Source organism: Vanellus vanellus (assembly GCF_965231255.1).
Source record: "Vanellus vanellus genome assembly, chromosome: 2".
NCBI classification, from domain to species: domain Eukaryota; kingdom Metazoa; phylum Chordata; class Aves; order Charadriiformes; family Charadriidae; genus Vanellus; species Vanellus vanellus.
The window spans coordinates 52,559,755-52,579,960 of NC_138906.1; the positions used below are offsets into that span (position 1 = coordinate 52,559,755).

Below are 20,206 nucleotides of genomic sequence, written 5' to 3' on the forward strand. Positions count from 1 at the left end.
ACATCTCATCCAAAAACTTGGGATTACTCTTGATCAGAAAATTCAAATGTGGTCTATTTGATGAATACCTCACAGGTATGAAATAGTTGGGTTTTCATGGATGTAACTCTCCAAAGTCCTCAACCCACATCTCATAAATGTACAAAACCATATTTTTGCTCATTTGACCCTAGTCAGATATGTTGATATTCATCCAGATTTTAGGTAGCCCCCTGTCTGATGCAGAGTTTCAAATTAGGATCCTGGAGGCCTGTTTCCCTGCACCTCAGTGGCTCTAGCCAGACTCCATTACGCAAAGCTACCATTTCCAGGGAGGAGTGACTGCAAAGAAGACCTGAATGGGGAGGGGAGCTGAAAGTCTTCAAGAATTCAAAATGAAATTCTTGGCATGTTTCATTCGGCAACATTCAACCCTGATGTGCTTAAAAAAAAAGAACATTAGGATTGCTGGTGAAGGCCTGGAGGATCCACGTTACTGTTGGCTGACATACTGGCTGCTGTTTCATCTCTCTTTCATGCATGCTAGGTGTGCTCCCAACATTTGGAACAAGGGGACGGAGGTAAAGGCAAAGGGTGAAACAGGGCAATGGCCAGCTAAAATGGTTAGCTGTAGCGGGTGAGTCTCTTATGGCAGATATGTGTATCTGATGGGCCACGCAGCTTATTTCAGTTCATAGAAGTACTGCATACTACAGCCAACTCCCCACCACCTCTCAGAGCAAGTGCCAACTCTACTGCACGTACACAGTATAGTTATATGGAGAGCAGACACTAAGTTTCATAGGGACCTCCAGGTGCTCACTGCGGGGGGCAAATGAGGGGCTCTGAGAAAGATGCCAAACAGTTCCTCAGAATGACATTCAAACTTTTTGGTGGATTGCTTTTATGAAAGGCACTGACAACAAACTGTCTGAGACTGTTGTCCTGGCAGGCTTTGTAGACAGCAGGTTACATACCTCTGGGTCCTAAAAGGTAGGTCAAGGTTAAAGAAGGAAAAAAAAAAATGCATATGGTGAGGGGAGAGGGGGTTTGTATAAATGAAAAAATGGAAAAATGGTGTTCACAATGGTGTTCTTATAGGAAGACCGGATTTTAGGTTAAACCTTCCCAAAACTGTATAGGAAAGCTGAAAAGAGAAAACATCCTTTTTTCTCTCTCTCTAAAAAAAAGTTTTAATTTTAAAAACATCTGGAAATTTAGGCCAGAGACATATGGTTTCTGCTAGCACTGCTTTACAGAAAAATTTATACCTTATCCAACTACCTCCTTTCTAAGCAATCCTAGCTGTTGTCAGCTGACCAGCCAGCTATAAAAATAATGGGGTTCTGTAGATTTACTGATGTATGTAAAAACTGAGGCTTCAGGTAATTCTACATCTCTGCCAACTGTTCCATGAATGGTGACAAGTACGAGCCTGCCAGAGGAGCTGCTTGATAAATGGAACAACTAAAGACTTCAGCCACGTTCATAGTAGCATTTTATCACTGTTTTTTTTCATGACAGTCTTCCTTGTCAGCTGTTTGGAAAAGCTACTTCTTAAATCAGAGAAACATATTCTTTCCTTCCTTCCTGTGTTATCCCTCTCCTCAGAGATGGCAATCTGGGGCTTTGCTGAAGGCACATGAGGTTGCTTTTCAAGATTTGCAAATTCCACCTCCTTTTCTTATAAATCTAGAGAGTTAGAAAATAATCTGTGCAGTTATTAGACCTTAAGAAGCTCCAAGACAGCACACCAATAAAATAATTTAATGAGCATTCCTAGTGACAACTCTCGTGCTCAGAATAAAACATGCAATAGCAAATTCCTTTCCAAAGACTGGAAGCTAAGAATTTTCATAGACTGAATGATTTGTTGCCCTAATCCATTCAGCAAGTGCAGCAAGCTGATTAGAATACTGGATATTGCAGAACTTTTCAGTTCCTGGTTTGTAGAGCTAAGCTTATGCATCACTAACCATTTAAGATTCATTAAATAAATGGGTAATTCAGAAAAGAGAATGAGTTTCTCTTTGTTACTAAACCCACAGTATTCAACTCTTTTTGAGCTGTAAACATTTAAGTCAGAGAAAGGCCTGTTTTGTGGGGCTCTGCAAATTTCAAGCAATAGTTTCCAGGAAAGAAAGGGTAGAGTGAATGTAACCATATCAAACAAACTGCTTTATATTTTTTAGCAAATACAGTCAGGATAGTTTTAATCAAGAGTATTTCACGACTTTAAACAGCAATAGTACATTTGACCTCACAGACTGGTTTTACAGATAATATCTCAATTTCTGTCATGGAGAATTTGTAATCTAAGATTTAGATTCAGGGACATGAGGCAGAGGTTGAATTTATGCATATGCCAGATCACAGCAAAATCAGTAGATCTCAAGCACAGGCTTAAAATTAGACAACTGTTTAATGATATTCTGGGTATACTGCCATGTGCTTTCTTGAACTGATGCATCTGTTCAGTGAGCCACTGCACCATGATTCTTACTTAGACTGTGATGAGTTCAAAAGAATTATAGTCGCTGTCAAGTCACCTTTATTCACTGTTATTGTCACCTTCCAGCTAAGTGAACAGCATGGCTGGTCTGATAACTACAGTGGCTGAGAACACCTTCCATACAGTAGAAGAGCAAGAAGCTCTGGAGATGCCCACCTCAGCTGACTGTGAGTACTACTTCAGTTCAAAGTGAAATTAGAAATAGCTGCCGCTTTATTATTAAAAGGCTGCGCCCCTTGTTAATACAAACAAGATTATTCCCTGTGACTCAACAGAAGCTATTTTGATTTGTACCGGTTCAGATTACAGAAAATTGGTATTAAGCAATATCAACTAAACTCCTTGTAGAAAGAGGGAAAGAAGCTGTTACCCACTTGGAACTTGCACTTTACAATTACCCAGAGGGAAAATTTAGTTACATTTTAAAGGGCCCTCTTGGTAATTTCTAAAATTCCACGTTCTAATTTGTATGTTTATACTTTGGGAAATGTCGAAAATGCCTTTTTGTTTTAAAATTAGATGTGTGAGTGTGTGTGTAAATGACACTGAATCTGCATTAAACCAGATTATTTGGGGTATGCAAACAATTTCTTCCTTTTCAACGTTAGTGACTTTTGACGCTGGCTTTTGTGCATCAATATTTAGAGCTGGGTCCTTGGCATCCATGAGTCACTCCTGCAGCAAAAGGAAGCACAAATGCTTTTTCCCTGGTGCTGGAGTGCAGAAAGGCAGCCTGCCACACTCCTGTAACCTTGCTGCCGTAATGTGCCGCTAGAGGATGTTAATAACAGCTGCACGTAGCACAGCAGGCCTGTCACCGCTCCCATTTATGGCAGGGTAAACTGGGTCGAGGGATAACCAAGGAAACATAAAACATCCCCCACCCCACCCCCAATTCAACTGCTTCGATTTCACTGTGCAGAATTCAGGTACAGCTGAGGATTTCGGCACCTTCCTTGGAAAGTTTGCCCCTGGGCCATTAAAAATGGTTTAAATAATAAAATTAACTTGCCTCTTGACATCATTATGCCCTCTTTTTCAGATCAGCGATTTTATTAACAGATAATGCTGATAAAAATTTATTTTTATGAGATTTTTTAGCGCTTTTAAATATCATGTGCAAGTTTTCAGCTCTTTGGCTCCTTACAGTGCTGATTAGGATAGTCTCTCTTTTTTCTTTCTTTCACCTTTTTCCAAAACAATCATGAGATAAAATAGAAAAGTGCACAGAGCTGAAGGCACACACTTTAAAGAAATAAATCTGGCATGCAATTTTGAAAAATCTTTTCAGGTCAGTGTGATTTTTATAACTGACAGTACCAGTTCTAACCTTCTTTGTATTTCTCCCCTCAATAAACAATCCAAATATACTTCAAGTGCTCCTCAGACATAAGGCAACTTGAAAATACGTCAAGCGGCTTGATTTGGAAGTTTTTGCAGAATTTAGTGAGTTTACACGTTTTACTGAATAGTACACTTTTCCTAGAAACCTACTATCTGACATGAACCCGCTTCAGGTGCCGAGAAGAGTGATGGGAAGCACATACTTACATTTTAGCTCCAGTTTGATGAAATCAGTGTTCCCCAGATTCTCAAGAAACACCCCATCTGAGGCTGATGTTTTGAAATAGAAAGAGATGTCTGCGCTGGTTTCCCCTTGGAAGGTGGAGAAGTGAAGGTAGGATGACGAAGTAACAAAAGAAGCCGCGTTCCAGTAATTCCCTGCATGGGACAGACAGGAAACAGATACATTTCAGTGCTCCCTAAAGATGTTTGAAAAGTTGAAGTTTTAATGTCAATATATGCTACAGTATTGTCTACGCTGAAAAAAACCCAAACACCTTGATTCTATGACTTCCTTTTAGTTTTTCTGGATACAGCTTGTCAGGTTTCAGAAGGCAGAGCAAGTTAATGGTACATTTATTTTCAAGTTCCTAATTTATCATATTCATTCATACACAAAGGTGTCACTACTATATGTTTAGCATAGTAACACTGAATTAATGGGAGATGGGCAAAACACTAATTTGGTGACTGCCTCACATCAGGCACGTGTTTTGCTTTCGTACATTGCCCCGCATGTAACTTATCTGTCTTCAAATTTACACAACTACACCCATTTCTTCTGAAAATGTAGCCATGTCTATTAGAAGTCTACTAATATATATCACTGGTAAATTGCAATAAATGCAGCTAAGCAATACAGACACAATTAACATACACCCCTAATAGTCCCCTAATACATTTTGATTGGAGGAATATCATAGTTAATTAATAATATTCAAGAACTAGAACAGTACTTAAGCTAGCATGCCAGTCAACATTCTGTGCGAGGTAGCATAACATTGCAAAGACAAAAAAATGCATAAGATATAGGACACATGGTAAGCCAATGAGAGACTGAAACAGCTAATTCTACTTTCATCAGGATGCTTATGCATCCAGATCCAGAAATTTATTAAAATATCACTCATTAACTCACCACAGCTGAGTCCTTAGTATTCCAGCTAATAAACACAATAGGAAACTACTTTCCATTCCAGTCAAAACTCCCAGAGATCGGTTTTCCATTATTTGATTACCGAACTAGGTGATAATGCTATTATTTCTCTGGTTAGCACTGGATGAATATGAATGAGCATGCTGAAGCTCCAGAAGCTCAACACTGCTTATATATAATACCACTGGCCCACACCCAAGTCCGAAGTGTTATAATTTGTGTAATTTATTACTCTCTATTCAAATTTAAATCGAACATCTGAATTAACAGAAGAAGGCTTTAGGTTTAAATACATTCATACTATTGCCTTCCATATTTCTATCCCATCGCCTCCATTCAGTTCTGCCTCTCTCAAGAATGCAGAATGAGAGGCTTTGGAAAAAGCAGCAGCTTTCCATTTGCTTTAATGCATCCCAGGAGGAACATTGTAACAGATTTTGTGTGTATGTGTGTACATGCACATGTGAGCAGTGAAAAGGGGATGAAACGAACATTCATAACAGAGATAAATAGCTTTGTGAATTAACCAGCTAGACTAGGTTTTCAACGTGTATTACTATTTACTCTGTTTAGACTAACTGGTAATTTCCAGATTGAATATTATTAATGATTTCTACAATAATCTTCATATCATAAACAAGCTTGGGCAAGAATAATCTGCTAATTAATTGCAAGGTCTTTCCCTGAAAACATACCCAGTGATAAAGTAACACATAAAAAAGGTCTAGAATTTTATTTTCATTCATGGTCTTAGGTCTCTTTCCATCTCTCACTTTTCAGAGTGCTTCGTCAATATTAGGGTTGCTTATGGTCTAAGTGCCTGACCGCTTTGCCAATAATCTGTTAGTACAGGCTTCAGATTGACTACGCTATACACTTTCCCACTTGCAGATATACCTGGACATCTACATTTCCTTCTCCTGGGAGCTACAGGTATGCTAGATGCTGGCAGGCTCTCAAAACAGGTTTTACTCTACTTGCTGAATAAACTCGCATCAAATAAGCGGGACTTAGACAAAAAGTCAAGAATATATTAATGCAAGCCTTGTTAAGGAGCTAATTCAGCTGCCCTGAATAATCCTGTAGAAATGCTCTCACGTCTTTACAAAGTAAGTATTTTAGTCCCTTAGCTTTACATTCTCAGAATATTATCCAAGTTATAAGCCTAAAGCACAAAGAACACACGACAAGGAAAAGAGCTGTGAGAGCTACAGGGAACCCACTATGAAATTCAAGTACTACAAGAGACAAACATCTCTTCAGTGAGAAAGGCTCCCCAGCCACCTCACTACCCCAAAAGGGACCAAGGTGAGTATGCAGCTGTGTCACCCTCCAGCCAAACTGTGCGGCTGCAATGGGCTCTGCTGTCAGGCTTCGTCCTCTGGCCGGGGATGCTGGTTACAGACCAGCCTTCCTGCCAGCATCATCTAGCCGTCAGTCATTGCAAGTCCTGCATTCACACCATGCTTACACGTTCTCTGAGCCTTGAGCACCTCAAAAACTCCAAGCCAGACACCTGTCTTAACTAATCACTTCCACTGATGCACTGACAATGGCGTTGTTGGAAGGATCATATTTTTGTTTTATTTTGTCAAGTCCTGGTTCAATAAGACCCCTGTCCCTTAACTGCAGCCTCCACTGCAATACAGTATATTATTATTACTACTGCAATTAAGTAAATGAGTAGGAGCTACTATATAAAACAGCTATGTATTTTGTAATGTTTTATTTATAGCTTTTTAATTATCTTGCAAAATCGAAAGCATTAAATGTAATTTAACGTAGACTCAGTCTATGCTGGGACACTCTGGGTTAAATCCTTAACCATGACAGCACATAACCAAAGTGCGGGTTTGCCTTTGAAGGGAATTAATTTTCAGTTGTATGTGACCATTCTTTTGTATAGCTAGAGGAGAAGATTTCACTTTCTTAGTTTTTAAAGTGAAATATAGATTTCAGAGTTTTTAGGACTGGTATTAGTTGCGGGTTTATCCAACAGGGTTCAGCCTCATGGCTAAGATTTCAAACCATCGCCACAGTACACTTACGAGTACAACTACAGGGCCAGATAGGCCGATGGGTTCATATTGAAATGCGTGTCACCATTTTGTTGAAACAAAATCAATCATTTTTTATTTAGTGCTACGTCTATCCTACCGAAGAGGTCCATCACTAAGGACTTTACGTTTTATTTGGAATGCTGTGATTTGACTCTGCAGAAAGCCTTGGCTGCAGATGCTACTGGTGAGAGGATAAATATAAACAGTGCAGATATTGAATGGGAAAACTTGCAGCTTGAGAGAGACATTTTCAAAGACCATTCATAACAAATTCCTATAAAAATAAAATCATGTTTTTGCACATCAGTATACATCCATTGCAAAACACTTCAGGGGAATAGACATTTTATTAAGAGTACAATGGAAATATTTTGCTAAGCATACATAACGATTTTTATCATAAAATGGTACCTTTTGATAAGAAAGGGGCTGCCTAAGGAAATCTTGAATAAAAACCCACTTTACGCACATTATTATAGTTGCTTGCTAGGAATGTTTGTCTGTCCCTATGCCTCAAAATTTCTTTGGCACATTGTCACACTCCTTTCCTCAAATGGTTTGAACATATTGATCCTACAGGCATTTTTCTTCCACTTTAGGCTGAGCAAGCAGTAGATGGAGGAAACTGGGACTGGGACTTAAACCACAGGGCAGATGTTATGACAGCAGGGATACCAAACTAATAGGACGTGGGAAAGGAAGTTTATTCAGAAAGAACACTTTAAATGCTAAGTTTGTAATCCATCCTGTCAATAATTGTTGTGTCATGATTATTGCCTAGGGATTACTGGACCTTACAAAATGGTATGCTTATGGCACATGATTGAGAATGTCTTGCAAGAAATGTTCTGCTTTGTAAGAAAGTCACTCAAGCTAGGAGGGATAGTATTTTTCAGGGACGCAGTAGGCTTGGAAACATTAAGACAGGGAAGGCAGAAGGCTTCTCTATTGATGACTGGAAGAAAGAGGTGCTCAGAGACACAGCACCCCTTTCTTTGCCCTTTCTCCCTCCAGATAGCTAAAATACCATAAAAGCTAAGGGGCACTTTTATTGTAGAGTATAGTCTGAATTTCAACATTATAATTTTATTTTTGTTTTTGCAACCTCATCTATAATTCTGTAATCAAGACCACAGCTCTCTTGTACTGCTCTGTTGTTTTAAGCTTGCTTAGTGTTCAAATTTGATTTAAGCCAATTAAACAGGTACAGAGCATGTTGCTGTCACGGAAGCACAAATACAAATAAATCAAGACACCAGACAAGACTTTTCAGTTCTTTCCAAACCAAGACAAATGTGGAGATCTCCAAAATACGGCTGTTTCTCGCAAAGTCGCATGTTTCTTGGTGACAGCATCAAGCCTCAGGCCACAGGGCACAAAGAGGCAGGCAAGGGAAGAGCTGACCCCAGCCCCAGAGTAAAGTCTGTCCTGGATGTCTGCCTGGATCCAAGCAGGGGTCAGTGTAATAGTTGTGCCAGAGGTGCTTCAATGGAGCGTGTAACACTTCATGATTCTGTATTCCGTTTGTGTCAAGGTTGCTCATAGCCCTGGTTATCTGCTGTGGAAATTAAAATCCAACTCATTAAGCTCCTGCAAAACAGCCTTACCTTTTTCTCATTAGTTTTGCTAACCCTGAGTTACTGTGTTCTTTATAATTTGTATGGTACAAAGTGTCTCTTCTACTGTTCCATTAAGACTCCGTCTTAGACAGCACACTGCACTATAATTACAAAGGTATGATTTTTACATGAAGCATGATAGTCTGTAGCCACAAGAAATCACCTGGACTACAAAGATTAATGAGAAGGGACACCTTAAATCTCAGATAAAATACAGAATAAAGACTTGAAGACTTTTTCCCATGAAGTCCCACCTCAGGGAGGAGGAAGGAGATGGATGCTGTGATACTGACAAGGACAAATTCACCTCGTCCTGAGTTATGCAATGTGGACTGACATCTTTTTATGTGTGGTAGCTCTGTAACTTGATAATACAGAGGCACCAGGCTTATAGCAATCAGTATTTCAGCTTCTCCCTTGCAATATTTTTGTCCAGAATTCCCTTGCTAGCTCCCATCAATATCTTCTTTCTTAGCATGATTGAAATTCATGCTTTAACACCATCAATTTCACTTTTACATTTAAACCCCATTGAAATGGATAATGGCAATAGCAGAACTGTAAAAGACGTCAGTGCTTTTAGCCCTGCTAGGCAATAGCACTAGAGAACGAATGCTGCAATGTCAGGCAGATCTTATGTATTACAATAGACCAAAAACCTCCAGGGCCCTCATCTGCAGCAAAACAGATTTTCTATCAAAACCATTATGTGAATAAAATGTAAGAATAGGCTCCTATTTCAGAAAAGATGGATGTGTGAATGGAAAACTGTTCTGTGCCACAAAGTAATGGACTGAGATTATCCATACAATTATGCTCAACAAATCAAGTTTTTTTTTCTTTTCCTTTCTTCTTTTTCCATTCTGGAAGTGAGGAATCTACTCATGCACACTCAAAGCAGTTTGGATATCAGTACAGCAACAATCACAGCTTTGATTCAAGTCTTCAGACCTGCATCATGAGTGGAATTGGCCCTAACAAAATCCAAATTCACTGCTGGACTTTATCCAACTTCATTGTCAGTGAAAAAAAGTGGAGAGAAGGAGGAAAGATATTCCAATCAAAAAAAGAATGTCACAAGTTATTTGGGAAACAAAAGAAAAGTCAAAGAAAATTGGCAGTGCTTCTCGCAGTGAGTTGTACCTTATTTTGAAAAGTGTAACTGCAACCTCGAAGCAAGGCAAGCCCTCTTCTGTCAACAGCTCTAATCTGAGTGGGGCTCAGAGCAGAGCGCGGCTTCAGTCTGAACAGGAGGTGTGTGTGTTGCAGTGAGAGGAGAGCCAGGATGGCAAGTCATTGGCATCCTAAGTACTTTGCTAGGAGGACTACAATGCTGGTGGTTTCTTCTTCCTCGCTGAAGGATCTGCTTGGTGTCATTTTACGTTGTGCTAACATGCATGTACACCTTTGCTCTTCACTGGTCTGCAACTCCATGCCAGACTACTGTATGTTTTACTATACTACCTTTACTACACTTAATGTATATATAATTTACTATATATGATAAGTTTTGCATATCTTCTTTGATTTCTTTGGTATCCCTGAAGTAATTTTCACCCAGTTCCATTCCTGAATTTATTTGATCCTGGAGTCCCCTGGAGTATCAGTCAGGGCCCAGTGTTGTATCATCCTATGCCTGTGCTCCTCTGACCTGCATCCCATGTTCCCACTTTTCAAGGGCACTGCTGTCATACCAGGTGCGCGTTGGTCTGCATTGCATTATTATGTTAGTCATCAATATCTCATTCTGCACAAAGTAACTACTTTTTACTAGTATCTATATAACAATGTGGTTATACTATAAAATAAGCAGAAGTAAAACAAATTAGGCATAGCCCCCTGTCATTAAAAAACAACAAAACAACAAGGTGTTTCAGCTAAACCAAGTAAAACAAAGCTTGAGGCAGGGGACAAAAGAGTGCAAGCCTGGCAAGCCTGTGGCCTTGATCCTCAGTGCAATATCCACAGACTGAAACTAGAAATAGCAATATTGTATTTCTTGGGCTACAGGTTTACAATTTATAAACATCATGGCAGAACACCGTTTGAAAAGAAGCATGTAAATTACTACTTAATTTAAAATTAAGATGGTACTGTCCTGATTTACTCAATCTAAAAAATCAAGAAAAAACAACTAAATGGAATTGCTACACAAGATGTTGGCTTAATAGTGGAAAAGTCCTTTGACAACACACAAGAAAAATAAACCCCAAGTCAATAGATGAAGAGTGTATTAACACTGCATAACAGCAAACTGAATTACACCCTTTCAGGCTAAATAAAAATATAGGTTAGATTTCAATTTTCAAGATAAAACGAGCTCTGTATCTTTCAACAAAATAACAAATGGCTGGAAGTCCAGAACAAAACCTGCTGAGAATATCAACACATCCAAAGATGAGTTCAGAGTTAGCAGAACAGAAAACTTAGTTCTGCTGTGGTGACTGTCACATTGAAGACAATTCAGATTTTAAAGGATAAATGCTAGGTTTTAGAAATTTTTTTTTTTTACAATTGCCTGAATTCTAGTAGGCTGTAGCATTGTAATAGAATGCATAGAGAAGAGAAGAGAAGAGAAGAGAAGAGAAGAGAAGAGAAGAGAAGAGAAGAGAAGAGAAGAGAAGAGAAGAGAAGAGAAGAGAAGAGTTGGAAGGGACGTAGAATGATTATCTAGTCCAACTACCTGACCAATTTAGGGCTGACCACAAGTTAAAGCATGTTGTGAAGAGTGTTGTCCAGATGCCACTTAAACACTGACAGGCATGGGGCATCAGCCACGTCTCCAGGAATCCTGTTCCAGGCTTTTACCACCTTCTCGGTAAAAAAATGTTTCCTCATGCCAAGTCCAAACCTCCCCTGAGGGACACAGGTTTGAGCTATTCCCACACATCCTGGCACTGGATTCCAGGGAGAAGAAATTAACACCTCCCTCTCCACTTCCCCTCCGCAACAAGCTGTAGAGAGCAATGAGGTCACCCCTGTGCCTTCTTCTCTCCAAACTAGATAAGGCCAAATTTCTCATCTGCTTCTCATATGACATGTGTTCCAGGCCCTTCCCCAGCTATGTCGCCCTCTCCTGGACACACATTCAAGGACCTTCAAATCCTTCTTAAATGGCAAGGCCCAGAAATGCATACAATACTCAAGGTGAGGCTGCACCAATGCTGAATATAGTGGAGTAATCACCTCTCTGAACCGACTGGTTATGCTGTGTTTGATGCACCTCAGGATGTGGTGTGCCCTCTTTGCTGACAAGGCACACTGCTGACTCCTGTTGAGCCTCCTGTCAACCAGCACCCGCAGACTCCTTTCTGCAGGGATGCTCTACAGCCACTCTCTCAATTTAGACTTGTGCCTGGCATTTCTTTGTCCTAGGGGCAGAATACAGCACTTCTACTTGTTCAATTTCATCCTATTAATCATAGCCAAATGCTCCGATCCATCTAAAAAAAGTACCAAAGTACCAAGGCCTCTTGTCCCTCAGGAGAGTCAACAGCACCTTCCAGTTTGGTATCATCAGCAAACTTGCCAATGATGCATTCTACTCCTGCATCCTGATTATTGATAAATATATTGAACAGAAATGGCCCTAGAATTGAGCCCTGAGCAACAGCACTGGTGACTGGTCACCAGCCAGATGTAGCCCCATTCACTACAACCCTTTCAGCCCTGCTGTTCAGCCAGTTCTTCACCCAGTGCACTATGAACCTGCTCATCCCACAATTAGATAACTTGTCCAAAAGGAAGCTTGGAGGGACAGTATCAAAAGCCTTACTAAAATCCAGAAACACTAGACCCACCGCCTTCCCTTCACCCACTAGGCAGGTGACCTTATCGTAGAAGGATATCAGATTACTTAAACATGATTTTCCCTTTGTGGCTCCACGTTGACTGTGCCCCACGATTGCATTATTCTTTTAATGCTTTTCAACAGTACCCAGTATAATCTTCTCCATAATTTTTCCAGGAACTGAGTTTAAACTAACAGGTCTATAGTTTCCTGAGTCTTTCCTCATGTCTTTTTTGCAGTTTGAAATAACATTGGCTAGCTTCCAGTTAGCAGGAACCTCCCCGAACTCCCAAGACTTTTGGTACATGATGAAGAGGGGTCCTGCTGTAACATCCACTAGCTACTTCAGTACTCTGGGATGATTCCCATCAGGCCCCATGGACTTGTAAACGTTCAGATGATACACATAGTTCCTTACAATGTCAGTGTCCACAAATGGAAAGTCACTGTTCCCATACTCATGGTCCTCTGACTCAGGGGACTCGGCAGACCAAGGTCAAACAGTATTATCAAAGACTGAGGCAAAAAATGCATTGAATGCCTCCGCTTTTTCTTCACCCCTATTAGTCAGGTGACTGTCTTCAACAAGTATCAGGCCAATGTTTTCTTTAGAACTCCTCTTGCTATTAACGTACTTAAAAAAGCCTTCTTGTTATCTGAAACAACACTGACCAGTTTCAACTCTAGTTGAGCTTTGACATTTCATGCCTTTTCCCTGCATAAATGAGCCACAGCTCTATCCTCTTCCTGCGAAGCTTGACCTCGCTTTCAAGATCATACAATTTGTTTTTCCTCTTGAGCTCCAAGAGGAGTTCCCTGTTCAGACAAGCTGGTCTTCCGGCCCACTTGCTTGACTTACGACACAGTGGAAATGCCTGCTCCTGTGCTTCTAAAAGGTGGTTCTTAAAGACTGACCAGCACTTGTGGACACCTGAGTCCTCAAAAGGAGATTACCGGGGTACTTTGCTAAATAGCTCCCTGAACAGGTTCAAGTTTCCTCTCCTGAAGTCCAGGGTAGCAACTCTGTTGTCCTTTTTTCTCATTACACTGAAAATTTTAAACTCAACCATAATCACTGTGGCCAAGATAGCACCTACCATCACATCCCCAAGAGTCCTTTTCTGTTCACAAACAGTAAGTCTAGCTAGCATCTTTCCTAGTTGGCCCCCTGAGTACCTGTGACAAGAAGTTATCTCCTACAAAATTCAAGAATTTCGAAGACCTGTTCATCACAGCATGTCTTGGCTGATCTAACTAAACTGGTTCCTTCTAAAGAACAGGAGTGTTAAAAACCCTGAGAGATGGAGGGAATCTGGCAGAACTGGGCTGAGAGTCCACCTTTGTTAGGATTTGCAAGAGGCTTGCAGAGGTCTAGAGTTTCAAAGCCAGGAAGAGATCAGTATATTCAGATGCAGGCAAACAATATGTACATTGGAACTGAAAAACTGTGCTTATGGTTTTTAACCTCTTTGATTTCTGTACTACACCTCAAACTGAAATTAATTCCTTGCGGCTTCTCTTCTGGAAATTCATTGCATGCATCTTTTCTGAAAGTGAGATCCTGAAAAAGGTTAGCTGTCTCTGCGCATTTGGGTGGCAATCTTCCACTGATGCCCTCGCCTCCTCCAGTTGTGGGAAGGTTATTTGGTCTCCACTCATAGTCCTTTGTCACCTCTTCTTTTACTGTGAATGCCAAGAGTCCTGCATGCCTGCCACTGCTGTAACAATAGCTGATCTCACTACAGAATTTGGCACCTTTTCACACAGGCCCAAGGTCTAAAGACCCAAACTCCTTTATGCAGAACAAGATACTGAGGAGAAGGTAACTGTCTTTCAGGAATTACAAATGCAGGCCAGCCTTAAATTGCTTGTTTAGGAATGAAAGAGTCTTCACCCTATTATCTGGGATCAACTTGAGTACTGTGGTCAGTAATGAAGGACATAAACCAGCTTACATTAAGATTGCAGCAAGATGGATAGCAGTTTATCTCCTTGCCATTATAAATTATCTGTTTTCATAAAGATTCTCAAGTGACATAACACTTACAAGACATAGATCAATGGATATGAACACAGATACTAAAGTTTGCTTTACTCTGCCAGTCACTATATTTGCTGAGTGAGGGAAAAGTGCAATCACATTTATCAGTGAAACGATGGAGTCAATGAAAAAGATTCAGTGAAGCAGAAAAGTTTCCAGCACCTGCTGTGTTACTTGCAATCATCTTTGGAAGATAATTTTTCAAAACTCTTGCCTCCCGCTCACAATGCCTAATCACCTGTCACCAATGCATACCCTGTCACTGCTGGCATCATTACTTTCATCCATCTAAAGAATGAAAGGTCCTGATCTGGCATGGTTTACAACCTGGAGCTGTGTAATGTGCTGATGGAGCTTTAATGATGCATGTAAACTGGTGTCCTTTCAAGGGAATTTTTTTAAACGATAACTGACCTGCAAACATCAGCTTGATCACCCCTGTGCCACAGTCAAGGCAGCGTGTAGGAACCTTGCCATGATGCCAGAATGGTAAACATTAAATACAGGAACGTGCTGTTGTCCACAAACCATTTTACTAAGTATGAGTTGCCTTGTAGATATTGGTGGGTGCTTATAGCTGTGCAAAGCAATTGTAATAGCTTAATACTGCATAACCGCCATATGGTCAGCATGCACCTGTGCAAGTTGTAAGGCAAAGACACAAGGACAACAATGTAAGAAAGCAATGACCTTTCTTAATAGCTCAGTTCCTCTGTAGTACTAAATTTATCCCCTGTGCTGTGGAGGTGAACTGCAGCAAAGAGTAGGTCTCAGACCCCTCCTTTCTGCTCTCAAGATCCTTGGCTAGGTATGTGAACAACGAGATGCAGTTCTAGAGTTCAGTAGAGGCATAGAGCCATTGTAGTGACCCAACACTATGTGGACAACACGATCCAATAACCATTTCTACTTCTGCCATTCCATTTGCTATCCCTGGCATGACTTTTTGTAAGAAGGATGTGCTGGGTAATCTCTACGCAGCTCTCCCCCTCTACATTTTTTCATTTCTGGAGGAAAGTTTCTCTGCTCAGGGTGACTTTTCTGTTCCTATGTGTGGCTTCAAAGTCACCAGTGTTTGGCTCGGGATCTGACCTCAGTGTCCTGGCTCTTTGGCCATCTGATTTGTGTTCTTCTTGAGCAGCTCCACTTTCACAATTGAAAATGTTCTTCAGAATTAAAATGTAAGATGCAATTTAGTCTTGATGTACCACATTAACTACTCTTCATGCCATTGATTCCACAATTGCCTGTTATTCACAGAGATCATAAAATTATTTTGCTTGATCTTCTATTACTGGATGGATTTCAGAGCCTTCTGAACTAAAACTGAGAATATTTAACTCAAAAGATATGACTAGGTCCTTTGATGAATCATAGTCCTCTGAGCTTTGACAAAAAGACCTATGGCTAAAACTATTTGCTTGAAGTATTAATTTAATTTAGCAGGTGCACTAATACAAAGTTACACTGTTCTACTGCTTATCCATAGAAATATACTTTTAATGACTCCTTTGTTCATGTCCAAATCCAAATTCCATAGAAATTAAGAAATATTTAAGATGTACAATAGACCTACAGTTAAGGAGTAAAAATATACTCTTCATTCTCACACTGCCACAGTTTTATGTCACTGTAACATTATTCCAGGTTGACCTTCCTATAATATATTTTCTAGGCATGTGGTTTTTACTGATGGTTGCTATTTATACTATGTAGGCAATCAATTAAGAGCGTTTGTGGAGAATCTGAATTCTAGAGATGGACATTCTATGCTGAATCCAAACAGCCAAGGGCTTAAAAACACCTCTGTGGCCTCCTAGTCCTAGACTGCTCTAGGAACTGAGAAGAACCATTGGAGTCTACATTATGGTACTGTTCCACGCCACCAATTAAAGCTTTGGCTAGAACATCTGCTGTATTATGTGCTCTGGCCCTGGACATAGTCCTTGATATGCCTATGCTGACCTAACCTTTTCCCCTCCAGTCATTAATATCAGACTTTGGAAGAGGGTCTTTCAAAAGCAATTTTATGATTCATTTCGATGTCATCTATGGCAGAGAAACTTCTCACTTGGCTGCATTTGAGTCTTTCTTCCATTTGTTGTCTGTTCCTTCCCTTTAAAATAAATCATTAAGGCTATCACTGTGCCCAAAGATCTCACTGTGATCTTACTAGATCTTACGCTCTCTCAGCAGTGTTCTAAATCCAAGAATGCAAAGAAAGAGTACTTTAAAAAATTCAGTTTAAAAAGAAAAGTTTCCTATTTTAAGTGTCCCCTAGTACCTTGTGCCTGGCTATACTCTCGTTATCCACTTTTTTTAGTCTTAACATTACCATTAGCGCCATTGTTAATATTGTTATCAGAGAGTAAAGTTACATGGGCAAAGTTATTCAGCTGAGCTCACTGTAGAATTGCAGCTGTCACTCTTTGAGCAGTCATTGGCTAGTCACTCTTCAAATACCAAATATCACAAATAGGTGATGCAAGCAAATATATGTAGTGTAATAGCCAATGTAAACCAAAACTGTAACTAAATTGTTTTAGACTAAGTAGGTCATGGTAGAGAAGAAGGGATCTATTGCACTCCTATTGCAGCTAGTCATAAAATTCATAAGGACTGGAGTGGCAGCAGCACTGAGACTGAGAATCTTAAATGTATATATATATATTAAAAATGCCCTTATGAATATAATGAGGATTAAACCAAACAGAATTTACAGATATATAAGAAAGACTTACACACAGAAACAGAAAATTATTAGCTTTAGCATTACAAAAAATATATAGTACCGGCAACCTGTATTAAAGGTTTAACTTCGCCAGACACCCCTTCCAACCTCAACTATTCTGTGAAATATTCTGTGAAAGTAACAATGACCAGAAAAAAAAAAAAAAGATTAAAACCCAATCTGGTTCTGGCTTGAATAAAAATGGCAATAAAATAAATCTCATTGAAAAATTGAAATGAAATTAATATTTCAGAGGTGAAATGGTTTGTGAAAGCAAAACACTACATCTACAGGAGATCTGATTCTGACCTCTTTCACACCATTCTGGCATAGCTCTTATGCTTCATAGAATTACATCCAATTTACACAAATCTGAGAGCATTTACTCAATGCTTACTTCCCAAATCTTTTCCATCTCAGACAAAATAATATGCAATGAAAGAGAAAATGAACTGTGAAAAAGATGTCTTAAAAAGAAACAAAGATCTTTCTTTCTCTGCCTTGTATTTGCTTCCATCCTTGCATCCTTCCTTCCTTCCTTCCTTTCTGCCTTCCTTCCTCTCTTCCTTTTCTAGGCTTTCACGTGCTAAATGTTTCTCTACAAAACAGTCATGCAGAAATTTGGACTTGTAAAGGAATGTTTCAGCTGGCATATAACAACAAAAAATTGCAGAGAAAACTGCCTTAAGACATTCTACAAAGCATAGCACAAAGGGGGAAAAGCACACACATCTAAAACTAGATTTCCAGAACACAAAAAGGAATCCCTCGCCGTGAAGATTTTTATCTGAAATAGAAGGATGACTTGGGATAAAGGCACTGTGTCATAATTCAGTCATTCTAAATTCAATTTCTTGGCTCTGCCATTCTTATCATACATAGAATCATCTAGGTTGGAAGGTACCTTTAAGATCATTGAGTCCAACCATTAACCTAACACTTCCAAAACCACCACTAAACCATGTCCCAAAGCATCATGTCTACCTATCTTTTAAATACCTCCAGGGATGGTGATTCTACCACTTCCCTGGGCAGCCTGTTCCAATGCTTGACAACCCTTTCTGTGAAAAATTTTTCCTAATAACCATCTTAAGCCTACCCTGACATAACCTGAGGCCATTTCCTCTTGTCCTAGCACATGGGAGAAAAGACCAACCCCCACGTCTCTACAACCTCCTTTCAGGTAGTTGTAGAGAACATTAAGGTCTCCCCTCAGCCTCCATTTCTCCAGCTAAACAACCCCAGTTCCCTCAGCCGATCCTCATAAGGCTTGTGCTCTAGACTCTTTACCAGCTTCATTACCCTTCTCTGGACACGATCCAGCACCTCTATGTCTTTCTTGTAGTGAGGGGCCCAAAACTGGACACAGTATTCAAGGTGCGGCCTCACCAGTGCTAAGTACAGTGCGACAATCACTTCCCTAGTCCTGCTGGCCATACTATTCCTGATACAGGCTAGGATGCTGTTGGCCTTCTTGACCACCTGGGCACACAGCTGGCTGAATATGAGCCAGACCAATACCCCCAGATCCTTCTCTACCAGGCAGCTCTCCAGCCACTCTTCCCCAAGCCTGTAGCGCTGCATGGGGTTGTTGTGACCCATGTGCGGGACTCGGCACTTGGCCATGTTGAACCTCATACCACTGGCCTTGGCCCATTGATCCAGCCTGTCCAGATCCCTCTGTAGACCCTGCCCAAGTTGTTCACGGCTTATGGCTCCAGAGTCCAAGATCTCTGAAGTGAAGAAAATACCTCTTCTCTCTTTTCCTTTATAAGGTCTTTTTGAATCTTGATCTTGTAGGACTGTCAACATACACAGTGAACTGCGTTTACAATCCTAGGCTGCAAGAGCAGCTTTTTTTCTTGAAGCAGATTACTGAACTTGTCCCTCTCTTGGCTGGAATTTGAACACTCTACTGTGATACAAGTGTTGACAATAATTTTCCATAAATTTACTTCTTATCTTTCACATTATCCAAACGCTTTGCTGTTGTGTGAAGTCATTAAATGAGTGTCAAAACATATGGAAAATAGAGAACACAATTCTTAACATTGTTCTGCCTGGTTAAATAGCAACATACCAATGCAGCAACATCATTTATGGACAAAAATATATACATGCGTAAACAAAAGATCTAGCAATGCTTAAAAAGCAAAGATGGCAAATATTTCACTATGTGTTCAGAAGTAAATATTTCTTCAAAGTGTTTTGTAACCCTGCATAAGTGTAATTATATGATGACCAAGATAACCTTCAGATCACTTTACTTGTTATGGCATTTCTTTCCAATATAAATATAAATAAATTTAATACATTACTTGGACCATTGAAGATTGCTGGTGAATTTTACTCGGACTCTGCTTGAGCCTTGAAGGCCACTCTATCACATGTGATATCACACAGTCCAAAGCAGATGGCTCCTTAAGACTCCATTTATCAGAGAAATAAATACATATCTGCCATGGGAGATCTAAATTTTTTGAAAGGGGACATCACAGTCATGCTTACTATCATGACTACTAGATCAAGCATTTGGTGTTGAGAAAGAGTTCAGGCTATATTAAAGAATAGGAGCTTTGGTCTGTATTTGGTCTAAATAAGAAACTACTCACAAACTGTGAAGAGGCTGGGCTGCTTGACACCAGAGGTGTACTTCGCTTTGATGTAAGAAGTCTTTCTTCTTGTGCCAGAGGGAAGAGCTGTACTCTGACACCGGATTTTACAGTTTTCTTCACTGGGAAACATGGTCTTTGTGAATGGTAATCTTAAGTCTCATAAGGGCACAAATGGACCAAAATCTGCTTGTATTGGATCAACTGAGACTTCAAATATATAGTTAAAAGGCACTCAGAGGAAAAACGTAGCTGCACAGAAACTGATGTGAATCAGGATCTGATTTAGGGAAACCATCTTATTTCATAGGAATTTGTTGTTGGGTGACAGCCTCTGTTCTTAAAGGAAATCCCCTGAAGGA

General features: G+C 40.0%; 1 protein-coding gene across 1 annotated transcript in view; it reads right to left on the reverse strand.

Moving 5' to 3' along the window:
• CNTNAP2 (contactin associated protein 2) overlaps positions 1 to 20,206 on the reverse strand; it is a gene marked incomplete at both ends in the record, with an annotated part of 1,160,915 nt that overhangs the window by 115,947 nt on the left and 1,024,762 nt on the right. Inside the window, one exon of the mRNA XM_082479539.1 lies at positions 4,043 to 4,213. Within this exon, the coding sequence (XP_082335665.1) occupies positions 4,043 to 4,213 (171 nt within the window). The remainder of the gene's footprint in view (positions 1 to 4,042; positions 4,214 to 20,206) is intronic.